At 53.3% G+C, this 22,040-nt stretch overlaps 1 protein-coding gene and 1 non-coding gene across 3 annotated transcripts in view; both read left to right on the forward strand.

Annotated features, from left to right (window-relative positions):
- Positions 1-21,676, forward strand: part of SLC7A8 (solute carrier family 7 member 8) — a 59,935-nt gene extending 38,259 nt beyond the window's left edge. The window contains exons 5-12 of one of the 2 annotated variants that reach the window (XM_056133660.1): positions 6,788-6,913; positions 9,113-9,266; positions 9,879-10,002; positions 11,289-11,392; positions 15,173-15,269; positions 17,813-17,962; positions 20,786-20,963; positions 21,327-21,676. In XM_056133660.1, the coding sequence (XP_055989635.1) occupies positions 6,788-6,913; positions 9,113-9,266; positions 9,879-10,002; positions 11,289-11,392; positions 15,173-15,269; positions 17,813-17,962; positions 20,786-20,963; positions 21,327-21,475 (1,082 nt within the window). In that variant the 3' untranslated portion in view covers positions 21,476-21,676. Of the gene's footprint in view, positions 1-6,787; positions 6,914-9,112; positions 9,267-9,878; positions 10,003-11,288; positions 11,393-15,172; positions 15,270-17,812; positions 17,963-20,785; positions 20,964-21,326 lie in introns of those variants that run through there. The other variant, XM_056133661.1, reaches the window with a different exon arrangement.
- LOC130042169 (U6 spliceosomal RNA) lies at positions 19,038-19,144 on the forward strand. Its single transcript, XR_008795142.1, has one exon. It is a non-coding gene; the product is annotated as a U6 spliceosomal RNA (small nuclear RNA).
- Positions 21,677-22,040: the final 364 nt, after the last annotated feature.

Here is a 22,040-nt window from a genome sequence, read left to right on the forward strand (position 1 = left end):
GGATCACTCCTGGTAGGCTCAGGGGACTTCATGGGGTGCTGGGGAATTGAGCCTTGCTTGGCCATGGGCAAGGTGAGCACCTACCCAATGTACTATCTCTCCAGCCCCAAGCTTTAACCTTTAAAATGTGTGCAGAGTAAGACTCCCTGTTGCTAAGGTCTCCCCCAATAGGAAGCATCTGTGACCCCCCCTTGCCCCCCACCCCCCGGGTGCGTTAGGGCTTCCTCTGGGGGAGCAGCTCATTTCCAGGAAGGCACTGTGAGGCCTCGTTGTTTGACCTTGGTCATCTCACGCTGCTCGCGCTCACACTGCCTGCCTCCTGAGCCAAGGCCCTGTGTGTCGACTTCAGAGCACCTGGCACACAGCACAGCAGCTGCCCTTTGCAGAGGGTGGTTGGGTGGATGGAGGTGGGACCTTTACGTTCCCAGCAGTAGCAGCTGCTGGCTCCCCATCTACGTGTGACTTCCCTATGGTCAGGTTACCTCCAGCTTGCAGGACTTTGGGGTCTGCAGGGGGGAATTAGTTTTCAGCAGCAGCAAGGGGCATTAGGTCAGTTACTACCATGGGTGTGGGGCGGGGGCTCAGCTTGGTCGCTCTCCAGGGACCTCCAGGTCACTCACCACTGACCTTTCCCTGAATCAGACTCACTATCCTGGGATTCCAGGAGACTGCCTTGTCCTCTTTCCTAAGTCCGGAGGTGCTGCTGGCCCTCTGCAGGTAAGAGGTCAGATGTGGTGCCAGCAGCCATTGACCCAGGAAATTAGTGTCTCAGGCAGCCCAGCTCCCCATCTCATTCTCAGAATTTTTTCTTTTGTTTCAGAAAGTTCTCTAAAGGTAGAAAGTTAAATATTAGAACAGGACAGGGGTCTGGTGGAGATAAGTGTGCGGCATCCAAGGAGCCACCACATGTTTATCTGACTGTCCCCTTCCTGTAACTATCTCCAAGGAGCTGCGGAGTTCACGCATCTTTCTGGCTATCAGGACAACGCTCCTCCTCCTAAGGATGTGATTTTGGGTTTTCCATCCCAGCACTGGGGAAGAAGAGTGTCTTGAGCTGCCCCAGCCACTCCCACAAGTGTTCCCCACTGTCTTCATTTCCCCTTTCTGATCGCCTTCCAGGGCTGAGCTCTCCAGCCCTAGGAGGGTTTCTTTGAGATATTGATCCCTTCCCTATTCTGTTATCCTCAGAGGATGGAGCCTTAGGGGGTTTGTTTGCTAATCTCCTTTCCTTTTATAAATCTATTGCCTTTACTCTGGTCACCTGCCACATCTGCCTGGAACCCCTGGAAGACCCAGTGACCTCAGAGCCCTGGGGAAAAGTAGAGGTCACCTGCACATTTGCTTAGAAGTGACAAGCATTGGGTTGTTGCCAGGTATGTGATGCCTAAGTCCTGATTCCATTGTGTAAGACAAACCCAAAGTCTATTTATCAGGGTATCTCAGTCCATCTAGAACACTCATTTATTCACAAAAGGTCCTGAGTGCTTCAAATTCTTCATATGATCTGACCATAGGTTTTCCTGCTATGACACATTCTTGGATAACAGTTCCTCCATGAAAGTCAAGAGTTCATTTTGGGGGGTCAGCCGCTGGTGATGATACTCAAGGGTTACTTCTGGCTCTGCGCTCAACAGTCACTCGTGGTGGGGCATGGAGGGTCTGATGGGATGCCAGGGATTGAACCTGAGTCAGCCGTGTACAAGGCAAATGGCCTATCTGCTGTACTGTTGCTGTGGTCCCAAGAGTTTCTTCTTTTAAAGTTCCATTTCCTGTTACTCTTTGACTCTGAAATCTACTGGGAATTGTGCCGTTTTTTGTGAGATTGCTGAGGAGCAGGGAAAATGGGTATGCCTTGTGGAGAGTGTAGAATGAGCTGAGATTGGAGAGCTAATGAATTGAGAGCTTTTTTTTGCGGGGGGGGGCGGGCTTTTTGGGCTACACCCTGCTATGCTCAGGAGTTACTCCTGGCTCTGCACTCAGGAATCACTCCTGGCGGTGCTTGGGGGACCAATATGGGATGCCGGGGATTGAACTCTGGTGGGCCATGTACAAGGCAAACGCCCTACCCTCTGTACTATCACTCTGGCCCCTGAGACGTTTTCTTGGTGTCAGTGTAGATGTTTGTTTGTAGTGTTTGCTGAGGTGTAGATGCCCTGCCATGCGTTGGGATTCAAAATGTAGAGAAAAAGCTCAGTTCCTGCCCTCCTCTACAAAGAGACAGGGAGGGAGGTTAAAAAAAAAAAAACACCAGTTTCTGGTTTTTGTATTTGGGCCACACCCAACTGTACTCAGGACTTACTCCTGCCTTTGCTTTCAGGGATCATTCCTGGTGGGGACCAGGGATCAAACACAGCTTGACTGCATGCAAGGCAAATGACCTACCCACTGTCCTATCTCTCCTGCCCCAGGAACTGATTCTGATAATGCAGGCAGTGAGTGCTCAGGACTGAGTGTTTGGGAGCACCTACCTGGTCTTTGGACCCCAGAATCCACAGCCCATTGCAGCTGATAATGACCTGTAAAAAGTAAAGAAATGCAGAGATCTAAGAGTCGAACAAATTTCATTCTTTATCTGTAAAGCATGGCTGAGAGATCTGGCCTGCCAGGCACCTTGTTAAGGAATAAGCACTATCAGACTCATGGAACAGGTGACATTTGAGCTGGATCTTAAAGGTTGGAAGTTTGCCAGGTGGAGTCAGCACAGGGAGAAAGAACAGGTCAAAGGTGGAGACTCATGTTGAGTCCTGACTCTGCTGAAATGTTCTTCGGCTCAGATAAGCTTAGGAGATAGTTGGGCAGTCAAAGCCGAGTTTCAGGATAATACAACCTGATGTCTGTGTGAAGTCAGAGGTTGAGGAGAGAATCTCACACGTTTATATGTGTTTTTCAGAAAGGGGACTTGGGCTGGAGAAGTCATACAAGAGTGGGTAGGGCACTTGCCTGTGTCAAGCACCCTATTCAAAAGCCATTAAGCAAATAAAAAGAAAATTTGGGCCGGGGAAGATGCTCAAAAGACTGGAATATGGGGTTGAAGCAATGATACAGCAGATGGGGTGTTTGCCTTGACGCGGCCCACCTGGGTTCAATCTCCTGGAAGGGATTATAGCACAGCCAGAAGTAATTCCTGAGTGCAGAGCCAGGAGTAACTCCTGTAGTATTGCTCAGCGCAGCCCGAAAACCTAATTTTTAAGAACAGGGGCAGGCGGTTGGAGCACAGTCTTGCTGTGGGAGCCTGGGTTTGGTCCCTGCCACTGTTATGTCCCCCTAAGCTTTGAGCCGGAGAACTGATGAGCACGGCTCGGTAGGAAATTTGGGCTCAGGAGATGACTCGGAGTCATGGAGTACATGCCTACCATGTGAGAAACCCCACAGTCCCCAGCACTGCCTCCCCCTCTGTCCTTTTAATCCTGAATGTAACCCTGAGCACTGTCACTGAGCAGCAGCACAGCTCTGGGCTTCCTCTGGGCATTGCTGGAGAGGCCCAGCCCCCTGGTTCTGCAGTGAGTGATCCTTACTGAAAAGCAGAAAGGAGAGTCAGGCTGTAGTGAGCTCAGAGGCCAGAGAGAGCATAGGCCTGACCTGTACCGGGCAGCTTTTCCAATCCCCAGTACCTGCGGGGAGCCCCCACCCCTCAAAAACAGGAAACGCTAACAAATGAATTTGAGGTCTGACTGACTTTATTCTGAGAATCCAGTCTAGCACTCAGCAGTTGTATAAAGCGGAAATTTTTGTGTTAATGAGATTATTAGCAAGAGAAAAGGATTAATTCCAGCTGCCACTTTCCTTTAGGAGGGCAAAGCCAGAGTTTATGCGGGACCCTTGTGTTTGTGTGTGTGTGTGTGAGAGAGAGAGACAGACAGAGAGAGAGAGAGAGAGAGAGAGAGAAAGAGAGTGCGAGCTTGCGGGAGGGAAAGCGAGCACCCCATGGCCCTTTAAAGTTTTTTGGATGTTTTTTCCTTTTTCTTTTCTTTTCTTTTTTTTTTTTTTTTTCTGGAGCGATAGCACAGCGGTAGAGCATTTGCCTTGCTCAGCCAGCCAGCTGAGCCGGGTTCGATTCCTCCACTCCTCTCAGAGATCCCAGCAAGCTACTGAGAGTATCTTGCCTGCACAGCAAAGCCTGGCAAGCTCCCCGTGACGTATTCGATGTGCCAAAAACAGTAACAATTGCCACAATGGACACGTTACTGGGCTCGCTCTAGCAAATCGATGAACAACGGGAGGACAGTGCTACAGGTTTTTGGGGTTTGGGTTTTTTTTTTTTTTTTTTTTTGCAGATTGATTGGTTAGGGCTTACATTTTGATGGGCTCAATCTCTCTCTTTTTTTTTTTCTGCCTTTTGGGTCATACCCGGCCTTGTACACGGGTTACTCCTGGCTCAGAAATTACTCCCTCTGGTCCATGGACCATGGCAGGGCAGTAGACATTGAACCCACAGGCTTACAGGGTGTGTCTGTGAGGGAGAGCCCCTCTGTGCTGTTGTTCGACTCTGAACACCTCTGCAGCCTCCATCAGTTCCATCTATGTGGTTGAACCTTCAAGGGAGCTGATGAGTCCTAGGCCAAGAGGCTGAGCAAACCCAGCCCCCACTCTGCAGGAGAAATACAGGGATGGCAGCAAGTAAGTCGAGGACAGCATTCTCATTGTTCACTCGGGAGATGCATGGCAAAGTCGCCATAACATTCTGTTGTGCAACTCTTAGTACAGATGGACTTTGGTTTTTTGGGCTACACTTGACAGTGCTGAGGACTTACTCCTAGCTCTGTGCTCAGGGATCACTCCTGGCGAGCTCTGGGACCATAATGGGCACCAAGGATTGAAATTGGGTTGGCTGCATGTAAGGCAAGTGCCTTACCCACTATTGTCGCTCCAACTAGATGGGCTTTTGCAGCTTGCAACATCAGGTGCTGGTGAGTTAGTGGCCGGACCTTGGTGCCAGGCTGGTGCGTGGCACACTGTGGCAGGACATTGTGGGAGACAACCTGGCAGTTCTTAAACACACATTTACCTTGGGGTCCAGAATCCCACTCCTGGGTGTTTATTTACTCAGAGAAATTAAAACTCTGCCCAGAGATGTCCACAATCCACTCATAGGCATCTCGGCAAGTGTCTGTGGCAGCCTTGTTCAGAATAGCCCCGAACTGGGAATAACCCAGAGTCCAGTTTGGAATGAAACTGATGCAGAACATTCATTAGATGGAATACTGCTCATAATAGAAAGGCACAAACTCCAAGAGTCAGGAGCCAAAAGTTACATAGGACGTAGTACCCTCCCTCCATCCCACCTTCCCACCCTCCCTTCTTCTTTTCCCCTCCTCCCTCCCTCCCTTCCTTCCTTCCCTCCCTCCCCCCTTTCTGTTTTGGTGTCACACCCAGCTATGCTCAGGGTACTCCTGGCTCTGCACTCAGGATTCACTCCTGACAGTGCTCAGTGGACCATATGGGATGCTGGGATCAAACCTGAACCCAGGTTGGCCTCAAGCAAAGCAAATGCTCTGCTTGCTGTACTACTGCTCTAGTCCCAGGACATAATTCCATTTCTCAGAAATTCTGGAAAAAGTAAGACTATTGGGAGAGAATTCAAATCAGTGATTGATTGTAGAAGTAAACCCTGCCCTCGGGAAGGGGACTGACTTCAGAAGAGAACAACACGTCGGGGACTTTAAATAACAGTTGGCCAAATCTTACCAAACTATAAGTTGAAAAATACTTTTATCATGTATAGTCATAATTTAGTAGTTTAGAGCGATAGCACAGCGGTAGGGCTTTTGCCTTGCACGCAGCCAGCCAGGCCGAGCCGGGCTCGATTCCTCCGCTCCTCTCCAAGAGCCCGGCAGAGTATCTTGAGAGTATCTACTACCGAGAGTATCTCGCCTGCACGGCAAAGCCTGGCAAGCTACCCGTGACATATCCAATATGCCAAACACAGTAACATCAAGTCTCAAAATGGAGACGTCACTGGGCCCGCTGGAGCAAATCAATGAACAACGGGAGGACAGTTTGTTGTTTGACAGTTGTTGGTTTTTAAGTGTTTGGGCCACACCTGGCGATGCTCAGCGGTTACTCCTGGCTCTGAAGCTCAGCAATCACTCCTGGCTGGGCCCTGGGGAACCGAATGGGATGCTGGAGATAAAAGCTGGGTCAGCCTTGTGCAAGGCAAGCACCCTCTCTTCTCTACTGTCTCTCCAGTCCCACTTTGGTAGATCTATTTTTTGTTTGTTTTTGTTTTTGCTTTTGGGGTCACACTCAGCGATGCTCTGGGGTAACTCCTGGCTCTGCATCCAGGCATCACTTCTGGCATTGCTTCAGGACCGATGCTGGGGATTGAACCCAGGTTAGCTGCTTGCAAGGCAGATGCCCTCCCTGCTATACTATTGCTCCGGCCCACTTAAGTAGATCTTAATAATTCATCTTAATCAAGCTCAGGAAGGTAACTTACAGTGATGGAAACCGAGGTCTGTTGGGGGGGGGGGCCCAGCTCTGATGCTAGGGTCCTCTCCCCCCACGCACACACAAAGCCTGCTTGCTTGCCTGCCTGCTTTTGGCTTCCAGCCCTGGTCGGGACCAACCGGCTCTGACAAGCTCTAATTTGCAACACATAATCCCTATTTGTAACCCATTAACCTAGACAAAGTGTCTGCGCCTGGGGCCGCCTCTGTGGCCTGCATATTCCCCTAGTCCTGGCTGCAGGGAGCCGGGAGACTTCCTGCTGCCTCCTCCCCCCCCATCCCCCCAGCCAGAAGGGTTTTGAGGTATCCTGAATGTGTATTTGGGGGCTCTGTCGTTCCAGTGCTGCTCACATGGGTCAACTGCTCCAGCGTGCGCTGGGCCACCCGCGTTCAAGATATTTTCACTGCTGGGAAGCTCCTGGCCCTCGCGCTCATCATCATCATGGGCGTTGTGCAGATCTGCAAGGGTGAGTGTCCTGGGGGACGGGAGCGGGGGGCAGGGGTGCTGGGGGACACCCACCATCTCCCTCTGCGCTGGGATGTGTGTGCACCCTGGGATTTCCGAGTTCCGGTCTTGAATGACTTGTGCCCTGGCATGAAAGAAACCGTTTCCCTCAGGGAGCCAGGAAGGAGACCTGCCCGCCATCAGCCCCCACCCCCACCCTACCCCTTGCAGAATTTCCATGCCCCCATCTCCTGCTGACCTCTTGTCTTCACAACCCCACCCAAGCTCCCTCCCTCTTCACACTCTGTCTTGTCTGCATTTTAAAGGATAGAGGAGAGGATTTTTTTTTTTCATAGGTTTTAGAATTCTCATAATCTCTTCAAGAGAGCTCTACATTCCTGGGGCCCTGGCCAACATTCCCAACTGGATTTGGTCCTTTCCAAGTCCGAGCCTGTATTTGGTTACCATGGGACCGTGGCACCATGCCGCTTGGCCCAGTGTCGCTGCCTCTCCAAGAGTCAAATCACCAACAGTCCCTCCCTCCCCCAAGGGCTGTGTAGGATACCTGGAACGTTATTACAGGAAGCATAATTAAGTTTTTGCTCTATAATGTACCCGAGTATTTCCATTGGTTGGATTAAAGTTCTTGAGTAGGTTATATTGTTTGCAGAATTTAGATTTAAGTCAATCACTGTGCTATCTTCAACAATAGTGACTCCTGGTGTGGCCCTAATGCTTTCTCCTGGTCACGCTACTCTCTTTCTGAATCAACTTATGCTGGTATGATTTGATGCTTGGGGGGGGGGGGTGTATAGTGCTGGGGATTGAACACAGGGCCTGGCACCTGCATGGCATATGCTTTACCATTTGCCACACCTTCTGCCTATCTCTCTCTGATGTAGGCAGGTAGATAGGGAAAGGCCCTTGGCAATGAAACTTGGATTAACAAAGTTTCATGGAAGAAGAATTCTAGGAGTGATATGCTTCATGTAAGTCACCCATGGGACCCATCGACATCCTCTCCCTCTCTCTCTTTCTTTCTCTCTCTCTCTCTCTCTCTCTCTCTCATCTGTCCAAGTGCTGGATCCGCAGGTGACTGAGGCAAGTGTGCACTGTTACTCAGCAGCTCGTTACAAACTTTCTTAAGGGTCTTTGCTGTGGGGAAGACTGTGCCAAGGGCTGGAAAGGCAACCGAATGGTTCCTGACTCAAGGATCTCCAGCCTTAGGAGGCCAGAAAGGGAACCAAGCACACCCCTTAGGCGTACAGTACCAAAAGAAAGCAGAGTAAGCTTGAACCAATAGAACATTAGGAAAAGCGGTGCCTGAGTATCTGCTGTTCTTGGTGCTTTTTCATGAAAGGGTCCAAATCCATATTATCAGGGAAAATGGTCAGTAGAGGGCTGGAAAGATAGCACAGGGTTAAGGTGCTTTTCCTGCATGCTACCAACCCCAGCCCCATCCCTGGCGCTACATATGTGTCCCCACCTCACAAGCATTTCCAGGAGTGACCCCTGAGCACCAATGTGGGTTAATACTCAAAAACAAACTAGAGAAGATGTCTGAGAGACTGCTGATGGCCTTAATCCTGCATTCCTCAGGCGCAGTCAGCGAGGCCTGACTTCCTCTGCCCTGCTCAGAACTTCTCCTGACCTTCACATCCAAGTTATTTTGCCTTCTGTGAAAGGATTATTCAGGGGGCTTGAGAGATGGATCAAACGGTATATCACATGCCTTGCATGCGAGAAGCCTGGGTTCTACCACTGGTACCACATGATCCTTCTGAGCACTGCCTGATGTGGTTCTGCAGCAATAATCAGCCCCTCTACCCCCCTCCCGCACCAAAAAAAAAATAAAAGGGAATATGGGAATATTGGAACTGGAAGATAGCTGGAAGGGCTAGGATACAGGCTTTGCATTGCAAGAAGCCCAGATTTGATCTCTTGGCACCAAGAAGTCCCCCAGGCACCAGCAGGAACAACCCCTGAGGGCTCCCAACCCTACCTCAAATGAAATTTTAGAACTGTACTTTTAGAAGTTGTACCTCCAGATGGACTCATGAGTATCAGGTTCTTGGTGGGTCCCCTTCTTCGATGCGTGGGGTTTCCTGGAGATGAGAAACAGCTGATCATTGCTGCAGGGAGAGGCAGAGACAGAAGTGGCTGCCAGGCTTTCTCGGGCCTGCCCTGTCTCTGAGTGGGTACCCACCCTTTGCATCCACAGGAAGATACTTCTGGCTGGAGCCAAAGAACGCATTTGAGAACTTCCAGGATCCCGACATTGGCCTCATTGCACTGGCTTTTCTTCAAGGCTCCTTTGCTTATGGAGGCTGGAACTTTCTTAATTACGTGACAGAGGAACTTGTTGATCCCTACAAGTGAGTTGAAATAGCCCAGGCAGCTTCTGGCCTGCCCTTCAGAGGTCACAGCACCTGGCACAGGAAAGGGGGAATCGACACACGCGCGCACATACACGGCGCATGCACACCCTCTGACTCCCTCTGACTCCTGTCCGACCTTGACCTAATGCATCTGCAGGGTTAGCTCATTTACCAGGGACCTGGGCCATTTGCTATTCACTCTGCCTGGAGGCGAATGATCCAGTCCCTGAGCAGGTTAAAAGCTCCGCCTTGGTGACCTGTGAAATATGCTCTCTGAGCTTTCCAGGAGCCTGACCTAGCGATCTGGGGACAGGCGGGGTGGGAAACGGGGTGCCTTGGGAGATTCTGAACCGGAAGAGATCTATCACAAGGGTGAGCATATTACTAGCCTCAGACTTTCAAGTCCCCTCCCCGGGACATGCCTTGGCCGTGGAGCTCAGGCTTCTCCAGTGTGAGACCCTGGGTCCCCATGCCCACCACTGTCAGTTCCTGCATCCCGTCCACCTTCCACGGAGAGGATGGCCCAGCGGGTGGAGATTCCCTGACCTCGTGCCCAGCCAGCAACATGGGTGCCAGGCACTCCCCCTCTCACCTCCTCTCCCTCTGCAGGAATCTTCCCAGAGCCATCTTCATCTCCATCCCACTGGTCACGTTTGTGTATGTCTTTGCCAATGTCGCTTATGTCACTGCAATGTCCCCCCAGGAGCTACTGGACTCCAACGCAGTCGCTGTGGTAAGGAATCCAACTCTGGGGCCGGGAGAGGGCTGAAGCACAGGCTGTGTGTGTGTGTGTGTGTGTGTGCGCGCGCGCGCGCGCACGGGAGGCCCGGGTTTAATCCCAGTCCTACATATTCTGCCAAGTGCAGAGCTAGGTGGGAAGATGAGAGATTTTGCCTGCCGGGCCCCCAAATGGCTTCTGGGAGCTGGCAGGAGTTGAGGCCCTTCCAAGTCCTCAGGGCACAAACCGCTGTTCAGTGCCCAGGCACACGCTCACCCCAGGTTGTACCTGGACCAGCAGAATTGCGAAGCTGCCCTCTTGAGTGTGGGACCACAGAGCCAAGCTGCTTAACCCTGGCCGCCTTTGCAGCCAAGTACGTCCGCCTCTCCTGCTGTGACAGGGGTGCAGGCTCCTTCTTGCAAAGTGCTGGCGCCCCACCGTGCTCTCTACCTCCGTTCCCCGACTGTGCACAGAGGGCAGAGAGAGAGCCAGCAAACAGGAAGTCAGCCCCGCTTGTCCTGGGGAAAGATCCAGCTGACCCTGGCGGGGGTTTGGTGTGGGGGGGGTGAGTCCCGGAGGTCATGGGAAAGCCAGCTCTGCTGCCCCCTCACCTGACTTCACCAGGCCTCACCTGGGCCTGCCAGGGTCCTGTGTCGGCCTGTCCCCATGGTCACTCGCCTTCCCAGTGGGACAGGTACTGTCATATAGCCCCCCTCAGGTGTGTGCTGGCCTCGGAACATGCATGAAGCCCAGCCCCCCCGCAACCTTTTCTTTCTGGCAGTCTCCCCCAGTCTCCCGGTTTCTGTGAATGTAGGTGTCCCCTCCCTGTGAGTAAGCATCCATCTCAAAAACCGAGACACACAATGAAGAATCTGGCTACAAGGTCCCGCAGGCTCCTCTAAGGAGCTGCTGCTTTGAGCCCCTCCTCACCTGGCATGAGAGTGAGGCCCTCACGCAGGCATGCGCACGTGCGGCTCCCCTCCAGGCCTGGCTGCACTTCCCGGGTCAGTCCTTGTGCCTCGGTTTCCCCAGACATAAGCGAGGATAGCGAGTGTGTTCTCTCATTGTCCCTCTCTTGATCACTCTTCATTCTTGCTGCCACACTGCACCGCCACCACCATATCCTCTCTCCTCCAGCCACTTACTACCAAACATACAACGGAAGCTGCACAGTGTGGTCATCACCTGCCCCCGGGGACCTTCGCCAGAGACCCACGAGGACCAGGGACCACACTGGGCAGTGACATGGTCCTGGGTCCCCTGCTCCCATGTCCCAGTCACCTTCTTATGTTTCCTCGCAGACTTTCGGGGAGAAGCTCCTGGGGGTCATGGCCTGGATCATGCCCATTTCCGTGGCCCTGTCCACCTTTGGAGGCGTCAACGGGTCTCTCTTCACCTCCTCCCGGTGAGTGTATGTGTGTGTGTGTCCGTCTGTTCGTCCGTCCGCGCCAGCCCGGCCTCCTCTGCAGCTGTGGTGTCTGTGTGTGTATGCTGGGGTGGGTGGGCTTGTCTCTGTCCGCTGGGGTCTGTGTGGTCACCTGGGCAGTGCCCTGGCAGGGCCAGTGGCTTGGATGCGGGCGTGTGTGTGACTGTGTGGACAAGGCAGTGTGTCGCTTGTGTGGCTGCCTGCAAGGTATGTGGCCTCTCTGCAGGGTGGGACCCCGTCACCCCTTTTCAGCAGGTCCCCATGCTGCGGTCAGCGGCCCTGTGGCAGCTGGGTGGCCGGTTTCCCTGCGCATGTCCAGATCCCCTGCAGGGGCCTGGAAACAGGCTGTGCTGGCTAGAATGCCCCACTGTGAAAGGAGCTTGGGGCCCCTTAGGGCTCAGGCTGCAGGTCGTCCGGACCATCTCGGGGCCCTCTCTGCCGCAGTCAGATGGTTCTGGGGAGGCTTTTTCAGGACCACCGAGAGATGAGCAGAGGGTGTGGGGGTTGGGGGTGGGAAGATTGGAAAGTTGTGCCTCCAACACCACATTGCCCACCCCAAGACTTAGTGGAGCGGATGCTCAGAGGGCCAGGCGTTCCCAATCCTCGCACCTTGATGGAGCTGTGGGGGCAGGTAGAAGTGGCTCATGGCCAAGCCTCGACACCTGGTCCTGGAGAGTAGAGCCGGGAGGAGACCCTCACACTACTGGGCGTGGCCCCAAAATAAAAACAAACCCAAGACTAGACCTCGGAGGCCATCGGATGCTGGGTGATTTCACTGCTATGACTCGCCACTTCCTCTGAGGTTCTTTAAGAGGCCCGAACTGACCGGCACTGTCCTGTGGGAAGATGGGCAAGAGCCATGGGCCCCAGACCTCTGCTTTGCTTTGCTTTGCTTGGGATTTTTGGGCCACACCCCATGATGCTCAGGGCTTATTCCTGCCTCTGCTCTGGGAACCGTAAATGGTGACAGGGACTAGACCTGGGTCGGCCATGTGCAAGGCAAGCACCCTACCTGCTGTACTCTCTCTCCAGCCCCTCTTTTCTTTTTCCTATTTTTGGAGGGGGTATGTTGGGCCATGCTTAGTGATGCTCAGGGCTTACCCTACTGGTTTAGTACTTAGGAGTGACCAGTGGCAGTGCTTAGAGGAATAGGATCTATATGGTGACGGGAATTGAACTGGGGTGGACCACCTGCGAGGCAAACTCCTTAGCTTCTGTACTATGTCTCAAGCCTCTGCTTTGCCACTTTCTCTCCTTTTTCTTCTTTTTTCTTTTCCCTCCCACCTCCCTGCCTCCCTTCCCTCCCTCCTTTCTTCCTTTCTCTTGGTTTTGGGCCCCCCTCCATTGGGCTGGACCCTGGCGCCCTCTCTCCAGCCCCAGTCACTTGGGGAGTCGTGCCCAGGGAAGGACCAAGGAGAGGCACGTACGTTCTCAGGACCTAGGGTAGGGAGGCGTGTGGGTGCCGCGGGCCCCCCGAGTCCTGGTGTCGCTCACCCTCAGCACCCTCGTGTGCGTGTTACACAGGAGCCGTGCCCCCCGGGAGACCCCAGCCAAGGGCGAGCGGCGGAAGAGCAGTGGCCCGGGAGGCCCTCGGGGATCTGCTGGCGGAGAATGACCGGCCTTAGAGTCGGGGTTTGTCCTGTGGGCAGGCCGAGCAGCGGTCTGCGTGCATGCAGTGGGCTGTGTGTGCATGCGGGAGCAGAGGCGCCCCCACCGGCACCACCGGCCTCCTCAGCCCCTCGCCCCCACCCCTCCCCTCTTCTTCTCTCTCCCTCATCGGTTGGGGTGGGGGTGGGGGGGCTGATCATTCCTGAGGAGTAGGCGTGTGTGTGGGTGTATGTCACGCTTCATGTCACTGTCTGGGCAGGGACGGTCTCCTGTGAACTTGACATTTGCAATGCTCTTGGAGCGAGCCAGACTGAGCCACGTGGTCCGGGGCTGCATGTGGAGGAAGCGGGCGGGGGGGGGGGGGGCTTGGCTGGGCATGAGATGAGGAGCCCCACCCAGCAAGCACCCAGGGCTCAGCGGTGTGCACGGGGCTGCATGACACCAGCATGCTGGCCCGGGATTATGGTGGCAGGAGACAGGGATGCCTCTGGGACCCGGGGCTGAGTGTAAAGCTCCCACACCTCAGAGGAGCTGCTGGGTCTAGTCTCCCCGCTACCCCCATGCACGCAGGAGCCAGTGACATTCTCCAGAGGAAACCCTCCAAACAGCTGATGGCTTTTGTCCCATCACCCAGCCCCCCACCCAACCACCACCACCACCCCCACTTCCTCTCACCCCTCAGCTGATTCTCTCCCTACAAAAATCTCAGAAAAAAAGAAAACATGATGTAATTCACACTACTGTGACTCCTCCCAGCTTAAAGGAAGGAGGTAGGGAAAGGAAAGAAAGGCTCTACTTGTTTAATGTTACCGTTTCTCTTAAATATTCATCTTGGGGCCAGTGAGATAGTCCACTGGGGGAGGCACTTGCCTTACACTGTCCAACCCAAAATCAGTCCACTGCACGATCTCCTGAGCACCGAGCCAGGAATACACCCCAAGCAAAGCCTAGTGTGGTCCCCCAAATAATACACAAATACAGGCTTTAGGGGTCACAGAGAGAGTTGGAGATGGTATGGCACTTAGGTTGCAGGTGATGACCAGTTTGATCCTTGGAACCCTATTAGGCATCATTCCTGAGCAAAGAGTCCGAAGTTAGCCCTGAGCACAGCCAGGTGTGGTCCAGAAATTAAAAAAATAAACAACGCTTAAACATCATTATCCTAGTTTGTGATACAAATCTTTCTAGATCTGCAGTATTTTTGTTTTGTTTAGGGGCCACACCTGGCAATGCTCAGGACTTATTCCTCTGGCTCTGCACTCTGGGATCACTCCTGATAGGGCCCAGGGACCATATGGGGTGCTGGGGATCAAACAGGTCACCCATGTGCAGGGCAAGCACCTGACCCATAGTCCTATCGCTCTAGGTCCAGACCTGTATTTCCTAACTTCACTTATTTTCATCTAGTCACCATGATTTACAATAGTCCAAATCATGCTTCTGGAAATATCACCCCTGCCACCATGCATCCTACTGCATGGACTATATCCCCAGTGCCCCACCCCCCTGAGACATATTAGGGAGGTTCCCAAATAGTGCTGAGGGGGCCTGAGGGCCACTGCCAGTGATCCTGGCCACCCAGGAGGGATGGTTTGATGCTTGTGATGCTTGGGGCAGAGGAAGGGGGGACCATGCAGTGCTGGGGATCCAACTCCAGTCAGACACCTGCAAGCACATGGCCTGACCTCTCTGTTGTTTCCTGGGCCAGAAGACTCTGTTTTGACTTTCTCTGGGGATCTCCCCAGTGGTTCTGGGACCACCAGAGCTACTGTCGGTCACTCAGGGGTGCTCTGACCATCTCTGGGACTGATGCATGCCACGCATGGACTCCATTTGGCCTGCTTCCCTGGCCCTAGGATATGGTAGTATAACCTTACTCATTGAGAGAGACCCACAGGGCCACAGCACAAATCCACTCTCGGGTCTCCATACACCCAGGGCCCGTCACTGTTACTGGCAGCTTCAGGTTTGCCTGAAGTTGCACCTGTAAGCATGTGCCCTGTGACCAGGGACGAGAAGGGCGCACGTGGCTGCAAAAGAGGGGTCATGGGTTGGGAGGGGTGTACCGCACAGGCAGTGTGGGCCCAGAGGAGGGGGCCTCCCCAGGTGGTCCACGGCTGGCCCAGACTGACCTGCTTCTCTCTCTGCCAGACTGTTCTTTGCTGGAGCCCGAGAGGGCCATCTCCCTAGTGTGCTGGCCATGATCCACGTGAAGCGCTGCACCCCAATCCCAGCCCTGCTCTTCACGGTAAGCGACTCCTGGTAGCCCTGATCCACCCTCATCTTTGTAGTCAGGCTTTTTTTTTTTTTCCTCCAGCTTTTTGGTCCACAACAGGTGATGCTCAGGGGTTCCTCCTGGCTCTGCACTCAGGAATACTCCTGGCAGTGCTCAGAGGACCTTATGGGATGCCAGGGATTGAACCTGATTCGGCTGCATGCAAGGCAAATGACTACCTGCTTTACTATCGCTCCAGCCCCTGTAGTCAACTTTTTGGCCTTTGTTGCTGTGCCAGGGCTCGAGCGTTGGCCAGGCAGGTGCTCTACCGCCCCTTCTTTGCACCTGCACTGAATTGGGGTTCCCCTTCCCCCACACACATGGCCTCTTTGTTTTGGTCAGCATCCTATTTCACAGGGTCTTAAGTCATCTTGAAAGCAGTAGACATAAGCTGGTTTTTTTTTTCTTTCTTTTCTTTTTGGGTCACACCCAGTGATGCACAGGGAATCACCCCTGGTGGTGCGCAAGGTACTATATATGGGATGCTGGGAATTGAACCCAGGTTGGCCACGTGCAAGGCAAATGCCCTACCCGCTGTGCTCTTGCTCCAGCCCCCTTAAGCTGTTTTTTGTTGTTGTTCTAGATTTTACTTTTTGTTGTTATTTTCTTGTTTAGGGGCTTCACCTGACCGTGCTCAGGGGTTTCTCCTGGCTCGGGGCTCAGGGATCACTCCTGGTGGGCTTGGGGGACCTTATGGGATGCCTGGGATAGAACCCAGGTTGGTTGCGTGTAAGGCAAGCGCCCTCCCTCCTGTCCTGTCTGTCCTGTCGTGCTGGCCCCCCGTGTAGCAGTACTCAGGGCTATTTGCTGCTCCATGCTCACAGCTGGCTCCTAGGGGCTCTTAGCGAGCCGTGTGTGTCTGTGATTGAGCCCTGCTCTCATGCTTTTCATCGCAACAGCCTTTTGAGCTATCTTCCCAGACCTTTTTATTTTTATTATTACTATTATTATCTTCATCATTATTATTTTGGGCTGCTGGGGATTGACCCAGGGACTCACACATACAGGGTGAGTGGTTGGCCACTGAGCTACATCCCCTGCCCTACGGGTAGAATTTTTAGTGGGAAACAGATGTACAACTTGGAATGAATTGGAGGCAAATTGTGCCATGAGCAGATTTTCTGTAAGAGGTTAGATATAAAGTTTAAAAAACAAGTGACAGGAGGAAAAAGGGAGAAAAATAAAAAACAAGTAGCAATAAGAGTAAAAAGCCACAAAGAAAATGTCCTCTGGTACAAAGCCAGCAGTATAAAACAGTGTCTGAGTACCTGGAAAAAGCACTCCAGGGGTTTCTCTGCTCCAAAGAAGTAGCTGAGGAAAAACCTGAGACCTAGTGCCAGAAGGACTACAGTGGGTAGGGCACTTGCATTCTAGACAGGCAGCCCATGTTCCATCCCTGGCATCCTATATGGTCCTGAGGACCACCAGGAAGGATCCCTGAGCTCACAGCCAGGAATAGTAAGCTCTGAGCATTGCCAGGTATTATACACACTCTCTGAATCTTGAAATAATTAATGACACTCAGACTTGCTCTCACCGCCATTACCCCAGCCTTTTGGGCCAGAGACAGAAATGTACAAAATAGGCCAAATTTAACAAGCTTCACACTTCACACTATTTCACTTACCTTTCATTTTCTTAGAATGCATCAAGACTTAACACTTAGAGCCCTACCTGCTGTATTGTCATTTGGGCCCCCAAATTCATACTTGTAGATGCTAAGAACAGGGCATGGCACCTAGTGAGTGCTATTTGATTTCATGATACAACAGAAAGAAGAAAGAGAAGGAAGGAAGGGAGGAAAATAAACTAGGTGAGTCATCCAGGAGAGGAAGATGGCAGCAAGGAAAAAGCTTACTCTGCAGTTAACAATCTTCCCTAAGGGACAAAAACCACAGCCCAAGGAGACACAGGACATATGCTAGACAGTGCTGGTGCCAGTGGGGCGACCTACCCAGTTGTTATGGCCAATATCTATTCTGATTGCTTGGGCTTGTGCCAAGCCAGCTAAGTATTTTCATTATCGTCCAGTGAGGAGAAAGAACATCCTGGCCAGGGCTGTATGCTCACGGATAAAGCACCTGCTTTGCATGTATGAGGCCTGGGGTTTGATCCTCAGCACACACGCATGCACACGCACACACATACACATGAACTTGTTGGGAGTGAGGTGTCCTCAGCAGCCTAGGTACCTCAGGTCACAGTAGCAGAGATTGTCAAGTGACCAGGTGGAAACTCCTGTTGTTCAGTGCCATCATTTAACAATAGAGTTTCAAACTGGAGCAATAGTATAGTGGGTGGGACGCTTGCCTTGCACATGGCCGACCTGGGTTTGATTCACCCAGGTTCGGTTTGATTCATGTTTCATGTGGTTCCCCCGAGCCTGCCAGAAATGGTTCCTGTGCACTGCCGGGTGTGGTCCCAAACCTCAAAGTGAATAACTAAATCAATGCCATCATCTTCTTGGGGTGGGGGCTGTACATCTCCGATGACTGACACGCTCCTCCCGCTCCCAGTGCCTGTCCACCCTGCTGATGCTGGTCACCAGTGACATGTACACACTCATCAACTACGTGGGCTTCATCAACTACCTCTTCTACGGGGTCACGGTGGCTGGACAGATAGTCCTTCGCTGGAAGAAGCCGGACATCCCGCGCCCCATCAAGGTAGGAGCAGGCCCCTGCGTAGCCACCCCCTAGAGCACTGGCCTAGAGCATGGCCAAGGTTCCAGGTGTCCAGACTCTTCATTCTCCATCTGTGCCGCATTGTTCTTGCTGACGGGAGTCTAGTTCCCATCCGCCACCCGACAGCTGTCCCCCTGTTCGGTCCCTGCAGCCTCTTCCTGGTCACCACCACTCACTCCCACTCACTCTTCTCTGGTTCTGCATATCCCCTTTGTTTCTCTGTAGCCCACATGGCAGTGAAATCAGAGTATTTGTCCTTTTGGGACTGGAAAGGTAGTACAGGGTGAGCCAGGTTCAGTCACTCACCTGTACCATATATCCCCCCACCAAATACCTGCCAGGAGTGGTCCCTGAGGGCAGAGCCAGGAGGAGACCCTGAGTACTCTGGGGTGAGGCTCAAAAAACACAAACGAAAAAACAAGCAGTATTTTGCTCTTTGGATAAGATTCTTCTGCTTTTTTTCACTTAGCATAACCCCCTGCATCTCCCTGTGGTGTTGCATACAGCCCAGTTTCATCTTTCCTTAGAGCTGAGGATTACCTCATTGTGTACTCAAACCCACTCATCCACTGGTGGGCACTTTCCTTGACTTTTGCTTTTTAAGTTTTGGGGCCACAACCAGCAATGCTCAAGGGTTACTCCTGACTCTGCACTCAGGCATCACTCCTGGCTATGCTCCAAGGGCCATCTGGGGTGCCGGGAATTGAACCCGGGTCAGCAGCATGAAAGGCAAGCGCCCTGTCTGCTGTACCATCGCTCCTGCCCAAGCTGGACTGTTAATGAGTTTGCGGCAGAGAATATGAGAGTGCAGCCAGACCTTCAGATTCCTTGTTTTTGCTGTCTCTGGGGGGTACACCCAGAAGGGGACTAGATGGCTCAGAGGGTATTTCTAGTCTTGTTTGCTGGAGCGATAGCACAGCCGTAGGGCATTTGCCTTGTGCACAGCTGGCCCAGCCGAGCTGGGTTCGATTGATTCCTTCGCCCGGCAAGCTATTGAGAGTATCTTGCCTGCACGGCAAAGAAAGCTACCCGTGACGTATTCAATATGCCAAACACAGTGCTCGCTTCGGCAGAACCTATACTAAAATTGGAACGACACAGAGAAGATTAGCATAGCCCCTGTGCAAGGATGACATGCAAATTTGTGAAGTGTTCCATATTAAAAAAAAATATATATATATATGTGCCAAACACAATAACAACAAGTCTTAAATGGAGACATTACTGGGCCTCCTCAAGCAAATTGATGAACAACGGGAGGACAGTGTTTTGTTGTTGTTGTTTTTAAATTTGAGGAGTTCCATAGGTGCAGCTCAGACTTTGGGATCTCCTTGTGCTCAGCTGCTGAGTGCTGAAGTCATCACCTCTTAGATAGCAGCAGGCTATCTGAGCTCTGTGTGTGTGTGTGTGTGTGTGTGTGTGTGTGTGTGTGTGTGTGTGTGATGGCTGTGATGGGTGTATCTGTATCTGTTGGGGGAAGGCATTTCCATCCTCCTCCACTCCAGAGTAGGACCAGGACAGTAACTTTGGGCAATTGTTCTCCCATGACCTCATTCCTTTGTCCCCCAGGACTCCAAAACTCCCACTGTTCCATTAAGGCTCCCTGCCTGACCTGGTCAGCAGTCCCGGGCCCTCTGGCCTGCCCTTCCTCAGAGCTGGGTTCCCCTGTGCACTATCTCCAGTCTATGAAACTCGGCTCTCGTTGAGTTTTGCTCTGCCACCCGCCTACCCACATTCCTGCCATTTCCTACCTGAGCTCCAAACACTACCTCTTATTTTTTGTTTTGTTTTTTTTTGGGTCACACCTGGCGATGCTCAGGGGACCATGTGGGATGCTAGGAATTGAACCCGGGTCGGCTGCGTGCAAGGCAAACGCCCTACCTGCTGTGCTATCACTCCAGCCCCCATGCTCCTCCCTTTTTCATTTCTTTCATCTGGGAGAGGGGAAGCACACCTGAGAGTGCTTAGGGGCTACCCTGCCTCCGTGCTGGGGAGTAGCTCTCAGCAGTGCTCAGGGGACCATGCGGTCCCGGGGATTGGGATCTCGGCCTCTGGTCTGTAAAGTGCATTTGTCCTGGAGCTGCTCCCCAGCCCACTTCTTCCTTTTTAAATCACCATGGTCCAGGGCCAGAGATAGTACAGCGAGGAAGGCACTTGCCTTGCCCCCAGGTTTAATCGCTGGCACCCCTATAGTCTCCTGAGTGGGGAGCCATGAGTAAGCCCTGAGCATGGACAGGTATGGACCCCAAGCCAAAAATATGTCAACTACCTGGTCCAAGTATGATAGGCTGCCCCGTGAACCTACTCATCAATACAAGAAATAATTATAAGGGCTGGAGCCATAGTACAGCGGGGAGGGCATTTACCTTGCATATGACTCAATTCCCGGCATCCCATATGTTCCCCAGAGCCCTCCAGGAGTTATTCCTGAGCACAGTATCAGGAGTAACTCCTGAGCACTGCCAGGTATGGTCCCCCTAAGAAAGAAAGAGGAAGAGTGGCTCAGGACAGAATATGCTCAAGTTCTTTGGGTTCTCCAGCCGAGAAATGGACAAGAAGGGAAGAGAGAGCCTGGTGTCAGCGGGGGTTCCCTTCTTCCCCTCCTCTGATCCTGCCCCACGGGCACAGCTGGGAGGGGGTGTCTCCCTCACTTGTTTCCCACCATCTTCCCGAACCCGCTGCCCTCATCCACCCACACGGGCCAGTGTAGCCCTGCCCGATCAGGACTAGGCGTAGAGGGAAGCCCCACGTGCTTGGAGCGGCCCTACCCATCTGGGCCAGGTTGATGGTGCGTCTGCCCTACAGATTAGCCTGCTCTTCCCCATCATCTACCTGCTGTTCTGGGCCTTCCTGCTGATCTTCAGCCTGTGGTCGGAGCCTGTAGTGTGTGGCATCGGCCTGGCCATCATGCTGACGGGCGTGCCTGTCTACTTCATGGGAGTTTACTGGCAGCACAAGCCCCAGTGCTTCAACAAGTTCATTGGTAAGTGATCAGAGGCCCCGAGTTGTCCATGCCTGTGGGGTCGGCCCCCAATTGGCCCGCCAAGCTCTGAGGAAGGAGACGGTGATTCTTCGAGGCCATAGGGGGGGTCAGGGGAAACTTCCGGCTGATGCTGCCACACAAACCTCAGACCAAGGGTGCGGGACGCGTCAGCTGGGCTGGGTGGAGGCCAGGAAGGCCCTAAATCAGGACAGGGCGGCAGGGGCGGGGACTGAGTGGGTGGGGGTGGTCTGCTTGATACCCAGGCCTCAGGAAGGAGGGTCAGCGCAGCTCAGTGAGGCCAGGCCTGCTGGGCTGTGAGCCGGGACTCTGCACTCAACCTGTTTCCCTCTCACCTTTCCCCAGAGTGGATAACCCTGGTGAGCCAGAAGATGTGTGTGGTGGTGTACCCCCAGATGGACGGAGGCTCCGAGGCCTCGGGCATGGAGGAGGAACAGCGGCAGCCCATCAACCACCCCAAGGACAAGTCTGCGGGTGACCAGTCCGAGCCCTGAGCACCCCCTCCGCTGGCCCCTCCCTCCCGCGCTCCCTTCCAACCCGCCTTTCCTGCCTGGGTCCCCCCACCCCCCACAGATGTGTCCAAGCACCAGCAGGGGCCAGATCCGGGTGTGGCTGCTGAAAAAGAGACAGTTGTACCCAAAGAACCAGCCTCGCCCCCCAGGGTCTGTGTCCAAAGCCCCAGCCCCCACCCCCCATCCCCCTCCTCTTGTGCCACCCCGACTGTTCCAGAACCTAAGCTCTATCTGCAGGGGGAGGGGTGTGCTGGGGCCTGCTGGGGGTGCACAGCTCTGTCCCTACAGGCCCTGCTGGGGAGCCTGGACCTGCCCTCTTCCCAAGGGACCTAAGCAAGCAGAGAGGGTGCAGCTCCCTGTCCCCAGAGGGCTCCTATCCAACTGTCACCTCCCCACTCAGCTAAGGACCAATGAGCAGGAGGCCTCTCCTGCCCCCACCCCCCGCCAGGCCTTTGGAGGCGATTGGGAAAGGCTCCTATTGCAGAACCCCACTCCCCCACCCCCCACCCCGAGCTCTGCTCCTGCCACAAGCAAGGCTGCTTCTCCT

The sequence above is a fragment of the Sorex fumeus genome, unplaced genomic scaffold (assembly GCF_029834395.1).
Source record: "Sorex fumeus unplaced genomic scaffold, SorFum_2.1 ptg000098l, whole genome shotgun sequence".
NCBI classification, from domain to species: domain Eukaryota; kingdom Metazoa; phylum Chordata; class Mammalia; order Eulipotyphla; family Soricidae; genus Sorex; species Sorex fumeus.